The sequence below is a fragment of the Erythrolamprus reginae genome, chromosome 6, assembly GCF_031021105.1.
Source record: "Erythrolamprus reginae isolate rEryReg1 chromosome 6, rEryReg1.hap1, whole genome shotgun sequence".
Classification (NCBI taxonomy): Eukaryota; Metazoa; Chordata; class Lepidosauria; order Squamata; family Dipsadidae; genus Erythrolamprus; species Erythrolamprus reginae.
In genome coordinates this window covers 51918156-51942729 of record NC_091955.1, presented here as the reverse complement: position 1 = coordinate 51942729, position 24574 = coordinate 51918156, and the positions used below count along the sequence as shown (strand labels likewise).

General features: G+C 39.2%; 1 protein-coding gene across 1 annotated transcript in view; it reads left to right on the top strand.

The window, feature by feature from the left end:
- Positions 1-24574, top strand: part of LIN7A (lin-7 homolog A, crumbs cell polarity complex component) — a 40721-nt gene that overhangs the window by 11589 nt on the left and 4558 nt on the right. Inside the window, 2 exon segments of the mRNA XM_070754770.1 lie at positions 17807-17878; positions 23864-24073. Of these exon segments, the coding sequence (XP_070610871.1) occupies positions 17807-17878; positions 23864-24073 (282 nt within the window).

Sequence of the window (24574 nt, the reverse complement as noted above, 5' to 3'; positions counted from 1 at the left end):
ATGGAATCTTAACATCAGGCAACAGATGGATGTCCACAAGTGAAATACATGTTATGAGTAACATTGGAGACTGTCCAAAAATGATTTTCTTTTTTTGAGGAGATTTCTAACTAAAATTATTATTATTCTAAACTCCATAGAACAGCATGGAATCTTATTTTTTCTTCTCCCTTTTTCTTTCCTTATTTTTTTCTCTGCCTTTCCTAAATTAGTCAAATTATTTTTTTCTTCCATTAATATATCTCATTTAAGTATTTGTTTTAAAAAATATAAAACATCCTGACAAATTGCTAACATTTTTTTCATTTTTAATCTTTAAAATGTTTCTGATTATCAGTTATCTACCCCAGTTATCAAAGACAATCACAATTTCTTTTCTTACTCTTTTAATTTTGAAGGAAAAATATAGAGAACCAAAGTTTAAATTCACATTCAGGAAATAATGTCTGTGAAGGAAAATCAATATGCAGATTGAACTCTTGCTTAAAAAGAATTGATTGCTTAGAAAAGATCAATTCCTCAGATGAGTAGCATTGTTGCCCGAATCTACACTGAATTCATTATATTTGATACACTTTCCTCTACAAATCTGTTTTCTGTTCACCTTCTTAAATTGTGATACATTGGCATTAAGTTATTTAGTTTTCTGTAGACGTTTACCTTCACATTTTGCTTCCATGATTAGAAAATTTACCTTAGATCCTATATGCCAGTCTGTGGCCCATGGCTGTTTCCAACCTAATTATCATCTCCATGCCCTCTATTCCCTGATGTTACTCCTGTTTCCTTCCGGAATCTATATCAAATTGGGAGCAAATTATAAGAAGGCAAAGGCACAGCAGTAAGAAATCTAAATTTGAATTTAAATTCAATCATTTTTCTCTCCAATCTTTCCCTTTTAATATTTGATAAGTACCTGATGGATTTCCCCCAGCTAAGGAGACTTCTATTCAATTTATCCTTGTATATCAAAGCACTATGTTACACTAATCAAGTTTTGTGCAGTCTTCAGTTATGTTTTCCTGACAGGAATTTTTTATTAGAATTATAGACTTGCTAAATATGTAAATATTTCTTTGCAATTAGATGGTGTGGTAACAATGTCCAGAAAGTTACATTTTAACTTCCTTTCTCTTTTCATCAAATAAATTGAAAGAAATTGCTTAAAAGCTGTAAGCTTACATACTTGCATTGCTCGTTTAAAGAAAAAACAACCCCCAAAATAACAGCATTAACCCATACCTTGGCCTCTGAGCTATTTCTTTCACCTGAACCTTTAATCTGACTATAATTTGATAATTCAAGGGTTATTTTCCTATATACTAGACAGCACTTTTATGGCTATACTTGTTGATTAAGGGGAGATAAAATAAAAATAGGCTGAATATGCTCTGTAGAGAAAGGGATTTTGCTAACAGTTAGTCTATAAATTCATGCAGGTTATAATTTAAAGTGAAGTGAAATATAAGTTAAACATGAATTTGAAATTTTAGGGCTAACCATAACTACATAACTTTTTGGCCTTCTTCAAATGTTTGGCTTTTCCTCCCAAATAAATAGACAATTTTTTGTTCTAATTAAAAATGACAATTATCAATGTCCTTCCAAATCATTATTTTAAAAAGAAACAGTTTTTCCCTGATGCCAAATGAGAAAGATGATTTTTTTTATTTCATTCTCAGCATCTCCTGACTTGTATTTCCACAAAGCTCTGAATCAGAACTTTTAGGAGTAATTTTGTTTTCATGTGTCAATTTCATGAAATCAATTGCAATCTCAAATTATTTAAGTTGGAGAGGCAACACAGCAAATTCTCTGCTAAGTATATTTATGCTAATATTTTATATTATTTATGGTTTTCTGATATTCTGCTCCAGAAAGTCTGAAACAACTGTTATAATTACATTTTATATGTTGTTGACTAGTCTTCCCAGTGTGGAAAGTAAAGGGATACATAAAGCAACTGCTTTTGCCTCCTAGTATGTGAAGATTACATGTGTATGTCAAGGAGATCAGATTGGAGCCCGCCGTGTTCCTTTTAGAGTCTCTGGAGTGCCAAGGTGGGTCCTTTGTCAAATAGAACTCAGATATAATACCCAAGTGTACGAAGTCTTGCAAGAAGGCACCCACCCTAGCATTAAAGTCCCCCAGAAGGATCACAATGGCTTTGTGATATTTTATATTTATCTCCACAATTGTCTTTTCTAGTTGCACCCAGATGTCGGGGGAGAAACATGGGGATGAAGATGGGGATAAATATGCATTTAGCAGCACTACTGCAGTTGATTTGTATTTAAATTGAATGGCTTGAAAATAGTAGGGGTCTTCTCTGAGGGCCAATTGGTGCCCTTGCCAGCCCATGTCTGCCTTGGCAAATACACATAATCCCCCAGAGAAACCCCGTTTGACTTAAATTTGCGCACGAGTGTAAATCAGGATCTACAGCCTGTTAACTGGGCTTCTTCGTCACTGGTGGTTAAGCATGTCTCTTGGAGTGCTATAATGTCAAACTTGGAGATGAACTTCAATAGGTCTCCGTCTGACGTTCTGTTCTTCCAACCAGATATATTCCATGACAATAATTGGATAAAACTTCCTTGTTTTTTATCTGGAGAGGTGGCTGGCATTGAGCTGGGGTGTATAGTTGAATGATATGGCTCATATAGTCAATCTGCAGGTAAGATAAGGTCCAGCATTCCTTCAGTGTCTAAAAAGGCACATTGATTAAGATTAAGATTTGGTCTTCCTTTACCGTTCTCTTGCTGCTGAATAGGGTCAGATATGTTGTGTAGTGGCTTACATGTAGAGTAGTGTATGGTTGGAGGTTGTTGATTCTTGTCTGCATCTGTATCCAGAGGGGTTATCTCAGCCCTGGGTAGCGATCTGTTTTCTGCCTCAGAGGCTGTCTTAATCATAACTTCCTCTGATTCCTGAAACAGACGTCTGCCCGGGTTGTAGGGAAGGACACCAATTTTTAAATGAGCTAAGCTGCAGGTGTCCATCTCATATTCCTGTTGTAACCCACCGGTAGCCTCTGATTTTGAGTACAGGGTATTTAATATTATTGTATTTTAATCAGTTTACACTAGTGTATAGTGTTTATGATAAGTCTTCATTTTATGATGACCAATGTGATCATTATCATTACTTTGATATGACTGATTGACTAATCAAATAAAATTGAAATTGAAATTGAATTGTATGTTGTTGGCACTCGTGGCATAAATATAATGTCGCAGAATGTAATGTTACATCAAATAAATGATGCTGTTCTCCATAGGACAATTGACAAAAAAAAAAGTTATTATCATGAGAATGTGTATATGCTCATTCAGAAATGCAAATACATAGTAATGTTTACTATGATTGAATGCCATGCAGTCTTTGAGAACACAAAAGGGACATGAAGACCGAGACAGGTCTCTTAAAGAAGAGGTTCATGAGGGAGGAAACTGTAAGAAATTGACTCAGTATAACTCCTTAAATATACTAGGTATAAGCTAAGATGGAGAATTGCTTTGGCAGCTCATAAAATCATCTGCTACAATGTCTTTCCTGACTACTTCAGCTTCAACCACAACAATACACTAGCACACAACAGATACAAATTTAAAGTAAACCGCTCTTAACTCGACTGCAGGAAATACAACTTTAGTAACCGAGTAGTCAATGCATGGAACTCACTACCTGACCTAACCCCCAAAACTTTACCCTTAGACTATCCACTGTTGACCTCTCCCGATTCTTAAGAGATCAGTAAGGGGTGTAAGTGCACCAGAGTGTCTTCCGTCCCCTGTCTTAATGTTTCTCTCTTACTAGTATCATGTATATAAATATAATTATATCTTTGTATACCCCCGATACATACTTGACATAAACAAACAAACAAACAAATTGTTATCTTTTAAATAAATTGCTGTCATTCTCCCTAGCATCATCTATTTGATTGTTTTTCTATTGGTCTTTTCTTTGACCTTCCTTGTACTGTTTAAAAAGTAGTCTAGCTCATTCACTGATGTGATCTCATTTAATGCCTTTTGCATTAGGATAACATGTTCCACCATGTTAATTAAGAATTATTCTGTATTGTACATAATGGACCATATTAACCTTGTTAATATTTTGTTCAAGTACTTTGTGATGAATGGAATATTAGATATGCCCTATGAGAGAACAGGAATTGGCTAAAGAGGAGTTTTAAACCAGTTCTGGGGCATTCTTCTTTGTATCTGTTCAATATTTATACTGTATACAGTGTTCCCTTGACTTTTGCGGGTCCGACATTCGTGAAAAGACTATACTGTACCACGGTTTTAAAAAATATATTAATTAAAAAATACTTCATGGGTTTTTTTCTACACCATGGTTTTTCCTGCCCGTCACATCATACATCATCATCAAATTATTATTAAGAAATAATTATGTTAATAAATATCAGGATAATTAAATATCTTCTTCAATGGTAAGTACCAGTAATAATGGTGAGTAATAATCTAAAGATTGTTAAGGGAATGGGAAATTGTAATTTAGGGGTTTAAAGTGTTAGGGAATGTCCTGCGATACTGTTCATGGGCAAAAATAGTGTAATTACCTCCGCATCTCTACTTGGCGGAAATTTGACTTTTGTGGGCGGTCTTGGAACGCATCCTCCGCGAAAGTAAGGGAACACTGTACTGTAATTTCTTAAGTGAAATGTTCCAGTATAGTTCATCCTTTGTGTCACTTTTGGTTCATTCTCTCTCATGAAGCTAAATGGCAAAATATAAAATGCGTTAGGGGAAACATGTTCTTCTTTTACAGATGTTACACACCAATTTGTCAGGAGATATATTTTAAACTAGGGTCTCCAACCTGGACAACTTTATGACTTGTGGACTTCAACTCGAATTCTGGGAGTTGAAGTCCACAAGTCTTAAAGTTGCTAAAATTTGAAAGCCCTAGTTTAAACAAAGTATCTGTATCTGTTTTATAATGCACTGTATTATTTCTTAAGATAGAACAGTGCTTCAGGATATTTAACTCCAAATCTAAGGATTGAAATTAAATTCAGAATGAAATCAATATTCATAAATACTCACACCCACACCTACACTGACACCATAGACACACAGTGTTAAGTTCCTTCAGGAAAAAAAGTATTAACTTACTCATTTTTCATACGTTCTTATATGCTCTGTAATTAAAAATGTCAGTCCTAGTAAGAGCTACATGAATTCATTGCAAGTCTGGGATTGTTAATGAGTCATCATAATAACCACTGCATGAGGCATGATGATACGTAGCTTAACTGCACAGCTCCCAATTGTTCCAACATTTGTTGTAACTATGCAGATGTTTGCTTCCCCTGGGTGACTGCTATCATTATCCTGAATAAAACATGCCACAATTCCAGCATAGCTTTCAGGAACTTAAGACCCCCTGACTCTGTGTAATTAATCCTTTGGTTGTTCTTGTTTTTTGTTAGTTACTTTTTCTGTCAACCCTGTCCAAGCTGAGCTGCTTCCCAATTATCAGCTATAATGTAAAATCTTTTCAAAGAGGACACATGGGATTTTTGGATAAAGAAACGTAGTCTACCACTGAACAAAAATTATTTGCTTCTATTTTGGTAAGAATTTCCAGACCAATGTACCTAATATAAAATTGGAAAGCAATCACAGTGTAGATATACCAAGATGGCGACGTAAGCAGATGTCTAGTCCCATCGCAGAAGATCTTAGCAAACAAAGTAAGGAAAATATTTTTTAAAAGTACATAAATAACAAAAATTACTAAAATAACTCCTGAAAGAGCGCTCACAGACTCCTACCCTGAAGGACTTCTAGTGAAAAGCCTATGCAAAGCTCAGCTAAGAAGAAATCAAAAACAAAACCCTCAGATCCATGCAAGCATGCACGGGCTCAAACGTCAACTATCCTGGACAGAGGGTAAGCGGGGACTATAGAAGAAATCATGCGGGACGGGAGAGAGCGTTCAAATGAATGAAGCCAGCCAAAACTACTGTGGGGAGGGAGAAGATTTTTGCTCTGCGAAAAGAAGCCGCTAGCCGGGAAAGGAAGCAAGGAGTCACTAGCTTTGATCTCCTCCCCGACGCCCATCTGATGCCTCCCAGCATCCACCGACAACTGGGAAATAGCCTCCACCAACCTGGGATTTCCCCGGTACTCCCCAAAACCAATGCTACCAGCCTGAGCCCATTTCGCCCAGATGATTCCTCCCCCATCTACCCTCATGGAGCCTTCAAAAAACCTTTGTGAGAAAGATGCCCAGCTGATTTCCTCACCTGGAGCCTCCGCTAGCTTGGGATCCCCCCTCTCCTTAAGCTGCCTGCCTGAGCCCCTGCCGCCCAACTGTTTCCTCCCCCCTCACCTTTACAAAGCCATCAGGTAATCTTCAGGAGGATTCCACCTCTAAACTCCAGAAGCCCAGAGATCTCTCCTCAAAGCTCTGACTCCTGAAGACCCATCCCGCAAATCTAGCTTCTGTTGAAAGTTGTGTCCACCATTAAAGAAATTTTAACCTCATGGCTTCAAACAAAGCCACTCTTCTAACAAAGAGACCACATGATCCCATAGGTGAAAGGGACCAAATAACCAAATAATTAAATAAATACCGTATTTTTCGCTCTATAAGACGCACCTGCTGATAAGACGCACCTAGATTTTAGAGGAGGAAAATAGAACAAAAATATTTTGAGCCAAAAAGTAGCTATCACACATGAGCAAGTTCTTGCATCCATAATTCTATCCTTTCTATGTCTTCCTCCCTCTTTCCTCCCTCCCACTTTCCTTTCTATCTCTCCCTCCCTCTTTTCTTTCTATCTCTCCCTCCCTCTTTCCTTTCTAACTCTCCCTCCCTCTTTCCTCCCTCCCTTTTTCCTTTCTATCTCTCCCTCCCTCTTTCCTTTCTATCTTTCTTTCCCCCTGCCTTTCTCCAAGCCCTTCCTTTTCCCTCTCCCTAACTACCCCCTTCTCCCTCCTTTCTATCTCTCCCTCCCCCTTTCTCTCTCCCTTCCTTCATCTTTCATTCCCTCTCTCTCCATCCCTCTTCCTTTCTCTCTTCCTTCCTCCCTGTTTTTTGTTCTTTCTCTCTCCCTCCTTCCCTCCCTCTATGTCTTTCCCTCCCCCTTCTTCCCCCCTCTTTCTCTTTCTCTTGCTTTCTTTCCCTGTCTTTCTCTCTTGCTTACTTTCTCGCTTTCTTTCTCATTCTTTCTCCCCTCCTTTCTTTCTCTCTCTCTTTCTCTCTCGTTCACCACGCCGGCAACAGAGAGAAAAAGAGAGAGAGAGAGAGGGAGAGAGAGTGGAGGGCGCCGTTGTCTTCGCCTCTTCCCGACAGCTCTGCAGTGAAGAGGAAACAGTCGCGCACCGCCTCCCGGGAGCCCAGCCGATTTTTGGAGCTGTTTTGGAGCGTGGCCGGGTACCGTGTCTTCGCTTCCGCGCGCTGCCTCCGCCCGGCCGAAAACAAAACGGCTCCAAAAGTCGGCCGGGCTCCCGGGAGGTGGTGCGCGACTGTTTCCTCTTTGCTGCAGAGCCACACGGAGGCGAAGACACGGTGCCCGGCCACGCTCCGCCTCCCGGGAGCCCAGCTGAAAACAAAACGGCTCCAAAAAGCAGCTGGGCTCCCGGGAGGCGGAGCGTGGCCGGGCACCGTGTCTTCGCCTCCGTGTGGCTCTGCAGCGAAGAGGAAACAGTCGCGCACCGCCTCCCGGGAGCCCGGCCGACTTTTGGAGCCGTTTTGTTTTCGGCCGGGCAGAGGCAGCACGCGGAGGCGAAGACACGGTGAACGGTGCTTCGAGACCTCCCCGCCTCCTGAAGCGATTCCCGTAGCCTTCCCAAAGGCTCGGAACCGCCAACGCTCCTCCGGTGCCGCTCCGCCTCCTAAACCTGTGCGGTGGAGGCGTCCCCCGGCCGAGCACTCCCGGAGGCCGAAAGGCACGGCTCTCTTCAGGGTTGGGAAGAGGAGAGGCGGCGACAGAGGCGGGACACTTTTGGTGAGTATATCGCCGCCCCCCCTCTGCTCCAGCGCCTCCCCCCCCTCCCTGCCTGCAGCTTCGCTCCATAAGACGCCGCTGATTTTTCATCCTACTTTGGGAGGAAAAAAACTGCGTCTTATGGAGCGAAAAATACGGTAAATCAAGTGGCTGCAAGGGGCACTGGAGCTCAGCAGAATCATCTCAGTCTCCAGAAACTACCATAAACTCCAATAGCCCAGCGTAATCATTCCTGATTGTCAAACTGGATTTCTTTGAGGGCCAGATCAGCATTGTAGTTCTCCTCAGGCTGGCTGGGATGGAGGGGGCGGAAGAGATGTGACAGATGCCTCCTGCAGCACTGTGCTGGCCAAAATGGGGCATAGGGAGTCCACACACATCCATGCCCCATTTCCAGCCCAAACAGTCTCCTACAGTACCCTATTAGCCAAAATGGAGGATGGGGGCTGTAGCATGACCCCCTATGCCACATTTTGGCCAGTAGAGTGCTGCAGGAGGCCATCTAGACAAAAAATGGACCATCTAGGCTGAAACTGGGCAAGCAGACCCCTCCCCAGGTGCCCCATTTTGGCTGCCAGATGCACTATGGTCCGATCCTTTACTATTTCCAGGCCAGCCTGTGGACCAGATTTAAGCACCCTGTGGGCCAGATCCAGCCCGCGGGCCTCAAGTTTGATACCTCTGTATTAGGTAGTCTGGATAGTAGAAGGAATTTCATTTTTTACCAATCAGATGTCCCATCAAATGTTAACATTTGTAGTGTCAGGCTGAAACTATTTTAGTTGGGGTCTTTGGCCTGCCACACTTATTTTAATATGTATATATTTTAATATGTATTCTTTACTGTGGGAATTTGGGAAGGGGAATTGCACGAGAGCTGTCTATTCTTTCTAGATAGTCAAGGCCATTCTTAGACATGTAGTGCATACTGCAGCTTTGGGTAACTGGGACACTGTAGAAATGTTATTAGTATATGTTGAACTCTAATACCACAGAAGGAGCAACATAGGATATTAAATCCCATATGATGATCAAGATCCTATCCCAAGTAATTAATCAAACACACACACAAAGCAGGCTTGTAAAAATAAAACGATGATTGTCCTTTATATTCAGAAAACTGCAAACCATGGAGTTTCAGAGCAATTGCTAGTTTAAAAAGTCAATAGGTCAGAGTAAATTACTCCACTCAGTGCAGAAGCCCTTCAGATTTACATCAGTCAAAAATAACTCACAAATTGAATGTCAAAATGTCCAGAAAGCCACAGCAAACACCAAACCACAATTCATCAAACTTTCTTCAATGCTGAATGATAGACTCCCACACAAATCACTCCAACCCTCCCCTTTTTCAAAGTTGCAGCAGCGTCACTAAATCTTATCAGCTGTGACCTATAATTTGTTTCTGCGTTTGCCCAGCTGCTCTTGTCTTCCCAGCATTCTCCACACCTGACTGACTCCCTTCCCCTCTCTGTTTCTCCAGTCCCTTCCTGTTCCCTTTCTCTCCCTGTCTCTGCTTCTGGTTCACTGTCTGATTCACCCTCCAGCCATACTGGTCTTCTGTAAACAGACAGCTCCCACTCCTCTGTGTCAAAATCAGCCACCACAGGAGATGGCCTGAAGCCAACCACAACACCCAACTAATATGGATTTGATAATATGTTTCAAGGAAGTTGATTATTTGAAATTATATACTTTATTTTTCATGATTAAATAACTGAGAGTGATTATTCATGAAAGCTAATGGTTGGTAAAAATATCCGAGGGACCAAAGGACTTAGTAAAATGTTTTGATCCAGAAATTAGATGGGTTTGTATGATTCAATGCCCTTAAATATTTTTCATCTACGTTAATAGTTCAGTGTTCTGGCTAAACTGTGGAACATCGAGAACCTATGGATAGTTAACACTATTTATTCATTTATTTATTTATTGGATTTGTATGCCGCCCCTCTCCGTCATCCTTTGATTGAGGTTGGATATATTTAAATGACACATTGACTGTTGCACAAATCGATAGAGCACCCTTTCTATTATAAAATCTATTATTAAGATCTTTGGAACATATCTGCATAGTCAGTTGCCAATATTTCTGGCTCACTAGAAATGCCCTTCAATGTTGCTACCATAACTAACTCCAGTAGGCTACTTAGGATTTTGAAACATGAGGTCTTTTTAGCTGAAGTTATCAGGAAATGAATTGGAGATCTTCAGCAAGCCAAATGTAAGTTCTTCATTGGACTATCATCGTTACAGATATTTTTTAATATATTTTTCTTATTCTTTATTCTTTTCTTTTTCTTCATTATGTTTATTTATTATGTTGCTCTTATAGGAGGTATTTCATTTAAGTCTCGTAATACTTTAAAATCATTGTTAAAATATTATTTATATCATTATCAATAATAAATAATTATTGGTGTGCAAGGTTCCTGCTTGAGCATATCTTATCAATATATACTGCTCAAAAAAATAAAGGGAACACTCAACTAAGACATCCAAGATCTGAGTGAATGAAATACTCTCATTGAATACTTTGTCCTGTACAAAATTGAATGTGCACAACAGCATGTGAAATTGATTGTCAATCAGCGTTGCTTCCTAAACGGACATTTTGATTTTACAAATGTTTGATTTATTTGGAGATATATTGTGTTGTTTAAGTCTTCCCTTTATTTTTTGAGCAGTGTATATTACAAAAAGTCTCCAGATCTGGAGATTAGCCTTTAAGAAACTAACTAAGGAGTTTATGGTCTTTGAAATTGTCATTATTTTGTAGATATTATGTAATGTTTCATTAGTTTATTAAAGTGCCTATGACTAATCACTTTAATTTTCCTGGGATTCACAGCTTTAATAATTATGCACTTCCTTACTTTAATGCATCCTTGCCTGTAACTTATCTCAAAGCAAGTTGTTCTGTTTCCTGAACTCTTCAGCTGCTAGAAAAAACACAGTGAATCCAACTAAAAAATATCTATTTTTTTCTTAACCAGGACAGTAATGATTCTGAAGTTAAAAAAAATACTTGGTGCATTGTTGTACCTCCTTCACCTTTTGAACATTTCAATGTAATTCACTAACAAAAGAATTGGTATGCAGATGAAGACTGTGTTATATATCCTATTAATTAAGAGCAAAATGAAACTTTAAAGATTTAAAAGACAACATACATAATATGCTTATTAAAACAATATGCCAAAGTCAGCATGCTTTAAAACACACTAATAGTATGATGTAAATGGTTGTGCTTAAAAATTGATAATTTGGTTAATTGCATATTTTAACTAGTGAACTTCATGACTGTCACAGCATTGAACATTTTCTTAGCCCAAGTTCGATAATCCACTAGTTATTTCACACTGAAAGACATAGTTCCAAGATCTCTTACACAAGACCTTGTCTAATCACACTTGGCCAATAAAGAATTCCTATTCTATTCTATTCTATTCCATTCCATTCCATTCTATTGTTAGAAACTACTGTAACAACCAATATATCTTAAAACCAGGGACATTGTTTTTAAGATACTGTTGATAAATCATGGTATCTTAAACCCTCCATTCTGGATTATTGTGCTAAGAAAAGAGACGTATAAATATCCCCTTTTGTGGGGAAGTCATATTTAAGTATCATTTTTAATTTATTTTTAGTTTTCAATTGAGCTCTAATTATGACTCACATGCTTTAAAACAATAGACAGGACAACAAAGCTGTGTTTCTGTCCTTTTTGAGTATGTGTGTAAAGGTACAACAAGCTACAAAGTGGTCTTCCTCTTCCAACAACTTTTCAAAATGATCCAAAGCATGTATGGCTCTCTGAGTACAGGAGTACATACTAGCTGTTTCACTATATAAATAGGTTTATTTGCCTTAGTCATCCCAAAGATGCTTTTTCAAAAGGCAACTGGACTTTGTTTTCCTTGAAGAAGTTTTGCTTCTCATCTAAGAAGCTTCTTCAGTTCAAAACTGAAGCGAAACATCTAAAGAAAACAGTTACCTTTTGAAAAAACATCTTTGGTACAACCATGACTGGGATGTCTGAGAATCTTCATAGACCCTTTGTCTATGTTTAAGGATGGTTCAATACATTTTGCTGCTTTGAAACAAAGCATAAAATGATGGTTTTTCATTTTAAGTGAGATTTGATCCATTTTATGAATTTTTGTGTCGCATTTTAAAGCGAATCATTGCAGTTGTTAAGTTAGTAACACAGTTGTTAAGTGAATCTGGCTTCCTATTGACATTGCTTGTCAGAAGATTGCAAAAGGATGTCATAATTCTTGGAACTGCAACCGTCATAAATATAAAGCAGTTGTCCAACATCCAGATGTAAATCACACGTTCATGGGGATGCTGCAGTGGTCATAAGTATGAAAAAATGGTCAAAAGTCACTTCAATGCCATTGTAACTTCAACCAGTTACTAAATGTGAGTTGAGAATTACCTGTATAGCACAGGGAGGTTTGACAAGAACAGTTTCTGCCTTATCAGTCCTCACTGTTTGCTGTATGAAATATCTGGCCCAATTTCTCTTACAGGACTAAAACAAACCTTCTGTTCTATTTCACTGAGGAATAATAAAGCAGACTTTGAAAAATAGTTGATGGCTTCCTAATTATCTGAACACTAGCATGTTGTTTTACTTGAAGCACACATTCAAGTTAACAAAGATATTATCAGGCCTGGAAACCATCTTAGGCATTGGATCTTCAAGCCTGCCACATTTAATACTGTGGGAAACTGGGAGAGGGGATTGTATGGAATAGGGAGATATATAGTCAAAATAACATTCCTTTCTCCAAGAGTCAAGGTCGCTCTGCCCTGCACGTGGAGGGGTGTGCTTGGGAGGCATCTCCAGTTGGTATGGCGCATTGATTGGACATGTGGGTACTGGCGCAGGAACTTGAACTTTGTTTTGGGTGTGGAAAACCGCAAATTTTCAGATTCAGGTTTTCCCAGATGTGTCAATATGACATCCCTAATAAAATGAACTTTGAGGAAACTCAAGCCTTGGAGTTTTTTTTCGTTGAGGGTGTTACGTGGATCCCTGACAGATATACAATCATAATGTATCATCTGACTAAGTTATGGTACATTAAATTAAACTAGAAATTGTTAAGACTGAATTAATTATTTAACATTTGATTATAGTTACAAGATGATAGTTTGTAGCATGAATTAATTCAAGTTATAGGAATAGAAACATCATGATCTTTTGCTTTGTTGTATAACAGCAAAAAATATGCTAAGATGTGGTAAATCTCACATCTTAGCAGTAACAAAAAAAATCTATTGTTTTCTCCCCTCTAAATTACATTTGAAAATGAAGGTCATTTTGAGGAAGAAATGTTCAGAGACTTATTTGCAAAAAGATTTGTATGATATCTTCTTATTGAAATCTTGACACTGAATCTTCAGTTTGGATTCAACATTTTGAAAGCAAAATTTTATACATTTCTCTGGCTGGTGAATTTTAGGACTCTGTCAAAAGCCAGGTGAAATCCAGCAGTTTCTGACAGGTTCTGGAGAACCAGTAGCAGAAATTTTGACTAGATCAGAGAACCAGCAAATACCACGTCTGACTGGCCCCAGAGTGGGGTGGGAAGGCATTTTGCAGTATCCCTCCCCTGGGGTGGAGTGGGAATGGCAATTATGCTTGCCATGCCCATTGAGCCATGCCCACCAAGCCATACCACACCCACCAAGCCACACCCCCAGAACTGGTAGTAAAAAAATGGATTTCACCCCTGGTCAAAAGCCAATTATGTTCCATAAGGTTATAAGTTATGCACTCTTTCATTATCCTGCACTGAAACAACACTGTTGCCATTATGGATTCAAGGATTTATTTTTTACTATTTGGCAAAAGGAATTTGTAATTTTTCTGTATGGGGGAAAGTTTTCACCAGATAGTGCATGCATTAAAAATTAACTGTGACAGCTTATTCTGTGTATTCTCTGTGGCATTCTCACTGATAATAACAATTTATCTGCCTTTGATATATTTGAAGTATTTTGAAATGTCTGTGTTTTACTTGACTTACTTTCTATCCAATGCCATTGCTGAATTCAGAAAATAAATCTCTTGTAAAACATAAAAAAATATTCCCTTAGTGAACTTGGCAGATAAATCAAAATATGGGTATTCAAAATGAGTGAGTAATTGTATAACTCCAAAGGAGAAAAATGTAACCTCAAAATAAAGGAAAAATGTTGACATAAAATTTGCAACCATGGTTTTATACCATACAATATAGATTAATACTGGAAATAATGTTTATTATCAAAATATGAGAAAAATCAGGCCTGTTGGTCTACTGACTGGAGTCAGGTGATATGTAAATTTAATAAAAAGAGTATATTTTATTATCTAAGCCAACCATTTACCAGTTGCTAAAATGTTTGTTTCCAGAATGGCAAAATAAATGAAGGAAAATAAAAGACAATGTGAAACACAGACAGAAAGTGGGTTGCATTGAGTTAACAAGCAATAGCAATAGCAACAACAACAACAACAACAACAAAGTTGGAAGGGACCTTGAAGGTCTTCTAGTCCAAGCCCCTGCTTAGGCAGGAAACCCTATACTACATCAGACAGATGGGTAGATTTGTACATTGTATATTGTTTGCTATTGTTTGCTCCGAGTCTTCGGATGGGTGTGGCATACAAATCTAATATATTGTTGTTGTTGTTATTATTATTATTATTATTATCAATTATTATTATCAATACAACACAGCAAACAAGATCACTATGCTGGATTTCGTATTTCATCACCAGTCGGGCACTTCCCAAGCACCTAGGACTGCGTGATGTAGCGGTGAATTATGTTTGCCGATCCCAGTAAAGCGGTCTTTTGCAAGATGGAGATTTTGTCAATTCTGATGGTTTTGAAATGTCCGCCGAGATCCTTTGGCACTGCGCCCAGCGTGCCAAGTAGCACTGGGATCACTTTCACTGGCTTATGCCAGAGTCATTGCAGCTCGATTTTTGGATCTTTGTATTTCACTAATTTCTCTAGCTGCTTCTCCTCAATTCTGCTGTCTCCTGGGATTCCAATGTCGATGATCCATACTTTCTTTTTCTCCACAATCAGGATGTGTGGTGTGTTATGCTTCAGAATTCGGTCAGTTGGAAGTCAGAAGTCCCACAATAGTTTTGCTTGCTCATTTTCGACCACTTTTTCGGGCTTATGATCCCACCAGTTCTTTGCCACTGGTAAATGGTAGTTCCGGCACAAGTTCCAGTGGAGTTGTTGTTGTTGTTGTTGTTATTATTATTATTATTATTATTATTATGTTGTTGTTGTTGTTGCCTCCCAAGGACAATTCCATCTGTCCGTCCATTACCCTGGGGGGATTACTGACCCCCTCAGAGAGGGTCTGCAACTTGGGCATCCTCCTCGATCCACAGCTTACATTAGAGAACCATCTTTCAGCTGTGGCGAGGGGGACATTTGCCCAGGTTCTCCTGGTGCACCAGTTGCAGCCCTACCTGGACCGGGACTCACTGCTCACAGTCACTCACGCCCTCATCACCTCGAGGCTCGACTACTGTAATGCTCTCTACATGGGGCTACCTTTGAAGAGTGTTCAGAAACTTCAGATTGTGCAGAATGCAGCTGCAAGAGCAATCATGGGCTTCCCCAGGTATGCCCATGTTACACCAACACGCCACAGTCTGCATTGGTTGCCGATCAGTTTCCAGTCACAATTCAAAGTGTTGGTAATGACCTATAAAGCCCTTCATGGCATCGGACCAGAATATCTCTGGGACCGCCTTCTGCCCCACGAATCTCAGCGACCAGTTAGGTCCCATAGAGTTGGCGGGACCCAGGGGAAGAGTCTTCACTGTGACGGCCCCGACCCTCTGGAATCAACTCCCCTTGGAGATTAGGACTGCCCCCACCCTCCTTGCCTTTTCAAAGTCCTCAAAACCCACCTCTGTCATCAGGCATGGGGAAATTGATTCCCCTGGGCCGTTCCACTTTATGCATGGTCTGTATGAGATGTATGATTGTTTTTTATATATATTAAGGGATTTTAATTGTTTTAATGTATTGGATTTGTACTGTTTCTTGTTCTGAGCCACTCCGAGAGGGGAGGGGCGGCACACAAATCTAATATAATAATAATAATAATAATAATAATAATAATAATAATAATGTACCACATATACTGTATCTGTGCATTTTGTTTTTCTTGCCTAAATGTAGAACCTTACTTTTTTCACCATTGAATTTCATTTTATTAGATAGTGTCCATTGTTCAAGTTTGTCAAGATCCTTCTGTATTTTGGGCCTATCTTCTGGAGTGTTGGATATTCCTGCCAGTCTGGTGTCATCTGCAAAATTGATAAATTCCCCACCTATCCCTTGTCCAAGTCATTGATGAAGATGTTGAAGAGTACTAGGCCTAAAAGAGAGCCTTAGGGCACTTCACTGCATACATCCCTCCATGTAGATGTAATTCCATTGAGCACTACACGTTGAGCATGGTTGGTTAGCCAGTTTTGAATCTATTTGCTGGTGTTGCTGTCTATCCCACATTTTTCTATTTTATTTAGTAGTAGGTTATGGTCTACTTTGTCAAAAGCCTCACTGAAGTCCAAGTAAACCACATAATCAGCACTCCCCTGGTCCACTAAATGCTATCAGATTAGTCTGACATGATCTGTTTTTGACAAACCCATGTAGGCTTTTGGTTATTACTTTGTTTGTTTCTAGGTGTTTGTTGATTCGTTGCTTGATTATCCTTTCCAAAATCTTTCCTGGTATTGAGGTCAGGCTGATAGGCCAGTAGTTTCCTGGATCTGTTTTTTTTTTCTTTCTTGAAGATGGGAACTACATCAGCTCTTTTCCAGTCCTTCGGCAGTTTCCTGGTGCTCCAGGATCTTTGAAAGGTGTAATTCAACTAGACAGAAGAACAGTTTTTTTCCAAATGCCATCACTCTACTAAACAAATAATTCCCTCAACACTGTCAGACTTTCTACTAAATCTGCACTTCTATTCTACTAGTTTTTCTCATCATTCCTATCACCCATTTCCTCCCATGTTGACCGTATGACTGTAACTTGTTGTTTATATCCTAAGATTTTTATTAATATTGCTTCTTCATTGCTTATTTGACCCCTATGACAAGTGTCGTACCACATGATTCTTGACAAATGTATATTTTATTTTATGTACGCTGAGAGCATATGCACCAAGACAAATTCCTTGTGTGTTCAATCACACTTGGCCAATAAAATTCTATTCTATTCTATTCTATTCTATTCTATTCAGTGGTTCTGAGATCTCTGCCAGTTCCTTCAGAACCTTGGGGTGTAATCCATCTGGTCCTGGTGATTTGAATTCGTCTAGGGTAGACAGGTGTTCCTTTATCATTTTCTTCCCTATTTTAATTTATGTTCCTAATATGTTTTTTGTGATGCTGGTTTTGATAGGTTGGACTAATTAGACACATTTCACACAGCAATTCAGAATTGCAGTGGGGTTGGATTTTGAAGGTATTTCCTCCCTAAATTAAATAATGTTTGAATATCTAGAAAACTGAAATTCTTCCACACCTTAAGACTAGACATCTAATACAGAAGAAATACTGCCCAGACTTAGGTAACATAAGCAGTAGAGAAATCTGGTAAATAAATAACTTATTAGCAAAATATACAGAACAGTCCTTGGAGGTAGGTATGTTCAGTGCAGTGTAAAACTTCAAGGACATTAAAGATTGGTAAAAGAAGCACAAAATGTTTTGACTTGTGGAGATTGCACAGATTATTAATTTTCATCATTTTCTTTGTATACATTCAGGTATATCAATACATGCATGAAACCATAAATATTACTGGCTGCCCCGAATTCCGTGCCAGAGCTACTGCCAAGGTAAGAAACTTGTGGTTTAAGGAGGTCTATTCTCCACATGGCCCAGTAATTGACTGTGCGCGTGTATGTTTCAGGTTTTCGTGTGTACACTATAAGAACATTTAGACATCAGTGGCAGCCCAGAGTCTAGAACCAGTGTGCTACTTCCCAGGTAACATACCGGCAAGTTCAACATTTGTGCTACTCCTGTAGTTTTAAGAAAAGAGAATGCTGTATGTGGCCAAGAGGCTTATTGGGGACGGGTGAGGGGGTGGAATGGATTGGAGTCACTTTCTAAGATACTTACTTGCAATTAAATACTGACCATTAGCACTTATGTCTAATTCCTTTAATAGATTCTACTTATATAGTCTGGCCAAAAATATAAGCCTGTCTGTTTCAGAAGTTCTTAGCATGTAGTTCCTCAACAGAAATTCAGCAGCAACTCCTGAAAAATCTGATCTTAGGTTAAAATGCTGTAAAGATCCTTATAAATAAGTATAAGCTCTCTGCGTCAAAAGAAATACTCTTTTACAAAATAAATTTGAAATTTAGTTTGCATTGTACAGAAATGAAAAGTAATAACAAAATTGGTATTTCTTCAAGGAAACGGTTCCCCTGTTTACTATTGATAAAACTTGAATGAATTTCAAACAGGCTCTCTGTGTGGGGGTGAGGGGGTGGGACAGTACAAAATGCAAGTTTAGTAACTTTATACATAACACTAGAGAACAACCATTATTTGCAAGCCAGAATAATAAATGTTACTCTTCTTTTCACACTACAGCCAGCAACATAATTATATTAATTTGAAATTGAGATAAGCTATGGAGGAAAATTACTGAAGCGATGTAGTATATTTAACATTAAATATATTGAAGGTAATTAAGATAATTTAAGTAATATTCTTTCATTTGCTTATTGGATAAATTACTTTTATTCTAGAGGGAATTGAGTTTGACCTACTATAAATGCTTAGAGAGATATAAGTTTTAATTTACTTGAGTCTAGAAAAATGTTTTTAGATTGTTTCACTTCATATAATAGAGTGAAGTTAAAAATTGTCATCATATGATATACTTAAAACTTTCAAGAAGGTCTGCCATTCTCATTTCTTATTCATATGAAACAGGAGGATTATACAGCAATGTTTCAATATTACAGTATTTCCTGGTTATTTCTGGGCTGTCTGCATTGCATTTTCCTTGTGCATTTATGTCTGGCATGCATGATGACAAATTTTGCATGATAATAAATACTGTATATGTAACTAAGAGTGTAAATTCATGCTATCAAAATCCATTCATTAAATATCATCCTAATGAAATTTAGCTATCCTTTGTTTTCGGAGATTTAAGACTCATGGAAATGAGGCAGCTGAAATTAACCACCTGTCAGGATTCCAGATAGTATCCAAACTTAAATCAAAGTCCAAGTCAAAGTATTCCTCAAAGTTCCGGATTATTGCCGGAGCCATTCTGGCAAGTGGGAAATCCAAATCTGACACTTCCAAAATTTACATTACCCCCCACCCTCAAACTTGTCATATTGCCCACTCAGGTTGTGCCAGCAGCATGGCAAATCCTCCTTCTGCTTCCGTCCAGGTGGTAGATATGACTTCTTGAAAGAATGCTTTGTGGCTGCATCTGCTCCCTCCCAAATTCCCATAAACTCACCCCTCCCAAATCACCATAAGCATCAGGCCTGGTACTGATAGTATGGCAAGCTGTTAATCCCCCCTCCCCCCCAACTTCTGTTCTTGCTCCACAGATGGCCTCCCTCAAGAAAAAAGTGTATCCTGCAGTGGAGAGAGAGAGAGAGATCACTAGAGGTTAACAGGTTTAACCACACCACCCTCCCTCAGGGGGACCCTTTGGCTTATCTGAGTATTTGTCATGGGATTGTTTAATTAATCTGTCTGCTTTCACTTTCCAACTTATCACCCATGTGGATTCAGACAAAGGGTACCCTTTCCAATGAATGACATATTGTAACTGGCCTATAAATACTCTGGAGTCTAAGATGTTTTTCACCTCATAATTTGTCTCCCCTTGTATTACAAGGGGGGAGGCTTTGTGGACTTAAATTAGATTTTGTCACAGGCTTTAGTAAGCTGCAATGGAATACTGGGTGGATTTTCCCCAATATTATGGGCAATACAATCTGTACAGTGACAGGATTTATTATTTTGACTATTGGGAAGGCCCCTGAGAATTTTGGCCCCAGTTTTTTGCTGGGCAATCTCAATCGAATATATTTTGTGGATAGGAAAACTTTATCTCCCACTTGGAAAGAGGATTGGAGCGATCGGTGCTTGCTTCTTGTAAGCTTCAGCAGCATTGGTCAGCACTCTCTTGGTCTTCTCCCATTCTTTCTTTAAGGTTTCTATCCATTCAGCCAGGGACATGGAAGTGGGTGCTTCCATGGGTAGTTCCAACATGGGAATGAACTCTTGGCCAGTGGTGACTTACAAAGAGGTCAAACCTGTGCTGCTATGGACGGTGTTGTTATATGCTACTTCTACAAATAGTAGCAGCTCCTCCCAGGCATCTTTTTGGTAATATACATAACAATGGAGGTAGTGCTCTACTATTGCATTGGTCCATTCCACCGCACTGTTGGTAGTCAGATGAAAAACCGAGCTAAGTCCTTGCATGGATCCAATCGCATGTATGAACTCTCTCTAGAACTTGGCGGTAAACTGTACACCTCTATCGGATATGATCCTCTTAGGCACCCCATGCAAGCAATAGATATGCTTGAGGAATAACTTTGCTAAGTGTCTTGCTCTAGCAATCTGGAGCAAGTGATGAAATGGGCTTGCTTGGAGAACAAGTTGACAATTGTCCAGACCACAGTGTTTCCCCTTGCTGTCCAGGGGTTCCACTATGAAATCCATCATGATCTCTTTCCAGGATTTACTGGGATCAGTAACCTGCTGCAATAGTCCAGGTGGCCAGTGTTTCTTGGTGGTGCAGGTAGAATAGCTCCTCACATAGTCCTCCATCCCCGATTTCATTGTTGGCCACCTTCCATGCCAGCCCTTCTCTCATGGTTAGGATATCATTGTTATCATTAAGCCAGGGATCACTAGGCAGGGCTGCCTTAAATTTCTTAGTCCACTCTTTCTGGCTTCAGCTGCTTGACCACCAGGTCTGGCCTCTGGTGAGGACAGCAGCTACTAGTTCTCCCTTTGCCTGCTGCTTCTTCTGGTGAAGCGGGAATCACAGAGTGGAACACTTCTTCTCTTTGACTATCATACTGCAGCTTCCTGGACAATGCAGCAGCCAATAAATTCTTCCCCGTCGGGATGTGCTTCAGTTCAAATTTGAACTTCCTAAAGTACTGTGCCCATTGCACTTGCTTGGGTGAAACTTTTCTAGGGTCTTCATGGCCTTGAGGTTCTTATGGTCCATACCTTTAAAAGTATCTTGGCCCCTTCTAGGAATTGCCTCCAGATTAGCAGTGCCCAACGAATGACAAAGACTTATTTCTCCCAGACGGCCCATCTCCTCTCCGTCACTGCCAGTTTTTTGGAGTTGTAAGTGCATGGCAGGAGTGGGCCTTCTTCTTTCTTTTGCAACAGCACTGCTGCCACAGCCATATCACTAGTGGCTGACTGAATGAATTGCCATTCAAAGTCAGGATGCTGTAGGATAGGTTCCTGGGCAAAGAGCCGCTTCAGTCTTTCAAAGGCTTTCTGGCAATCCATCATCCAGCCAATTAGCTGGTTTAGCTTTAGCTTGGTGGCCATCGAGCCTCTTTTTAGCAGCTCTGTCAGCTGTAGGGCTATTTCAGTGAATGCTGGGATTAATTGCCTCTAGAGGTTCATGAAGCCCAGGAAGCTTTACAATTGCTTGTGAGTGCATGGGGGATGCCAGTCAAATACTGCTTTCACTTTTCCTGAATCCATCTCTATCCTGTCTTTGGAGATAACGGTATCATAAATAGTCCAGTGAAATCTTGTGGCACTCTCATTTGGAAAGTTCTGCATATAATTTAGTGGCTAGGAGTTTTTTTCAAGACTTGTCATACCAGCTTTCACATGCTCTTCCAGTGTCTCACTAAAGATGAGAATATCATCTAAACAGATGAGCACCCCTTGTCCAAGTGGGGTGGAGCACTTCGTTGATGTACTGCATGAAGACTGCAGGACTCCGTATAGTCCAAAAGGCATCACCTTGAATTGGAAACTTCTCAGTGGGCAGTAGAGTGCAATTTTCTATTCATCCCCCTCCCTGATTCGGATGTGATAGTATGCTTCTCTTAAATCTAGCTTGGTAAATATTTCCTCGCTAAATACCCTCTGTAGGTCTCAATACTCTCTCAGCACCATCTGGGAATCTGGTGGAGTGACATCCCTCACTGGGGCTGCCAGTTGAGGATCGGTCACCACCACCCCCAGGTGCCACCCCATCCTTCTGTGTCCCAATTTATTGGCAGAGCCATTCAGGCACCTACAGTGGGAAACCCGAGTCTGACGCTTCCAAAATTTCCCACCCAGTGGAAAGTTCACATCCCTTGCCCTCCACCCCAAATTTGTCATGTTGCTCACTTAGGTTGTGCCAGTGTGGCAACGCCTCCTTCTGCTTTCATCCAGGTGGTGGACAAAGAATGATCTTGAACCTCTCAAAAGAATACTTTGTGGCTGCATCTGCTCCCTCATGAAAATTACCCCTCCCAAATTCCCATAAACATCAGGCCTTCTACTGATAGTGTGGAGAGCCATTAATTTTCCTCCCAATTCTGTGCCAGCTCAACACTACCATTAAGTGGGATTATATGCACATTTGATTTGAAGGCAACATTATCAATTCTCAGAATCAAATGAACTTTTTGAACAGAATTCATGATTTTCATTACATCGTAAAAATGGATGTCATCTTATCATTTTTTTCTGAAAACATATTCAACTCAATACAGGAATTTGAACTGAACTAATCTGACTTTAAATCATCAAATCAAATTCAATGAATTATTCAAATCAGGGCCTATATCCACCCTTAGTGCAGAGGTCTTCAAATTTGACAAGTTTAAGGCTTGTGGATTTCAACTCCCAGAATTTCCAGCCAAGTTTGGGGATCCCGGCCTTACTGCCTAGTCTCATATAGTTCAGTATACATGCTCTCTCCTGTTTAAATCAGTGAACAAGTTAATTGAGTATTTTGTGCTTCATGTTTCAATAAGTCAAAAAAGTGCTCAGATATGTAGTGCACTCTGATAAAAAGTTGCTATTTTTACAATTTTTTTAAAATTGTACTCTCCTCCCTAAAGTTAAATTAAATTAAAACTCCTATTCAGGTTGAGCTACTGATCCTTTTAGCTGCTGTTAAAATGTAAGAAACCTTTAACATTATATTGGCTATACATGCAAAATGTTCGTATTTTAAAAGATAATTAAACTTTATAATACCACTGCATGTTCCACTGCAATATAAAGGACTCTACTATGCATATGCCTCTTCTGCCTTAAGAATTGTTTTGATTTGCATCTCGTCATTCTGCTTAATTAAGTATTCCACAAAAAGCAAAAAAAAGAGAAAGAAAAAAAAGCATCTTTTGAAATTTGCTTACATTGCAAGGACATTTGTTCAAAATAGCCAATAAGAAACTTACAGGTAAAAATAATCTAATGTTTACTCCTGAGTTTCCCTTTCAAAAAAATTATTGTATTATAGAACATAGAGCCACTGTATGATACAAATTGCATTGACGTAATTGTGAATAGCCATATAGGCAGGGCTTCCACCTGAGCATATTGTACATAAAACAGAGAACTTGAGATTTAAGCATTCCAATTCTCAGAATAACACCACTGGGATATAACTGTACGCAGATCTCTTGGGTACAGCAATATTACACTTTATTAGTTTTCTTTTAAAGGAAACAATTTAAAAAAAACAAATTTTAAAGCATTGTTCTTATGAATACATATTTGAAACAAATCAGCAGAAGTGCTCCTAACCGTGTTCATAAGTATGTTAAACAAATGTATATTTTTTCTAGGCAACAGTTGCTGCATTTGCAGCTAGTGAAGGGCATTCTCATCCCCGAGTAGTAGAACTGCCAAAGACGGATGAAGGCCTTGGCTTTAATGTAATGGGAGGAAAAGAACAAAATTCTCCTATTTATATATCTCGCATAATTCCTGGAGGAGTAGCTGAGAAGCATGGAGGACTCAAACGGGGAGACCAGCTGCTTTCTGTTAATGGAGTGGTATGTGAACACATTCTGATTTTATTAATTCTGCTTATTTAAACTGCTTCAGACTGGGGGGGAGGGGGAATCTGGATGACTATTGCAGTATTTCTGCTGTCTTCTAGTAATATCCAGAATTTTGCAACCCAAATCTGGTTGTTCTAGTGTGCATACAAAAGAATAAACAGATACAATTTTGTTGTTTCAAAGTAACCACATTCAGAAATCTTTGGAGAATTTTTATCTCCCTGTGACATCTTAGTTTGCAAGTGCCTGTTGTTCAACAAGAAATCCAGAGGGAGATTCCACCATGCAATTGCCCAACTAGTGTATATAAAGATATGATTTTATTTATGGTTTAATTGAAAATAGTTTTTATTTCCAGTACAGAAGGTATGATAGCAAAATTCAGTGACTGTCATCTTCTTTATCCATTGTATATAAGAAGAATGTTTTGCATACAGAAAGTGAAGCACGGCTATTGACCCTGTTTTTTATATTAAATGATTCCACCTCTTA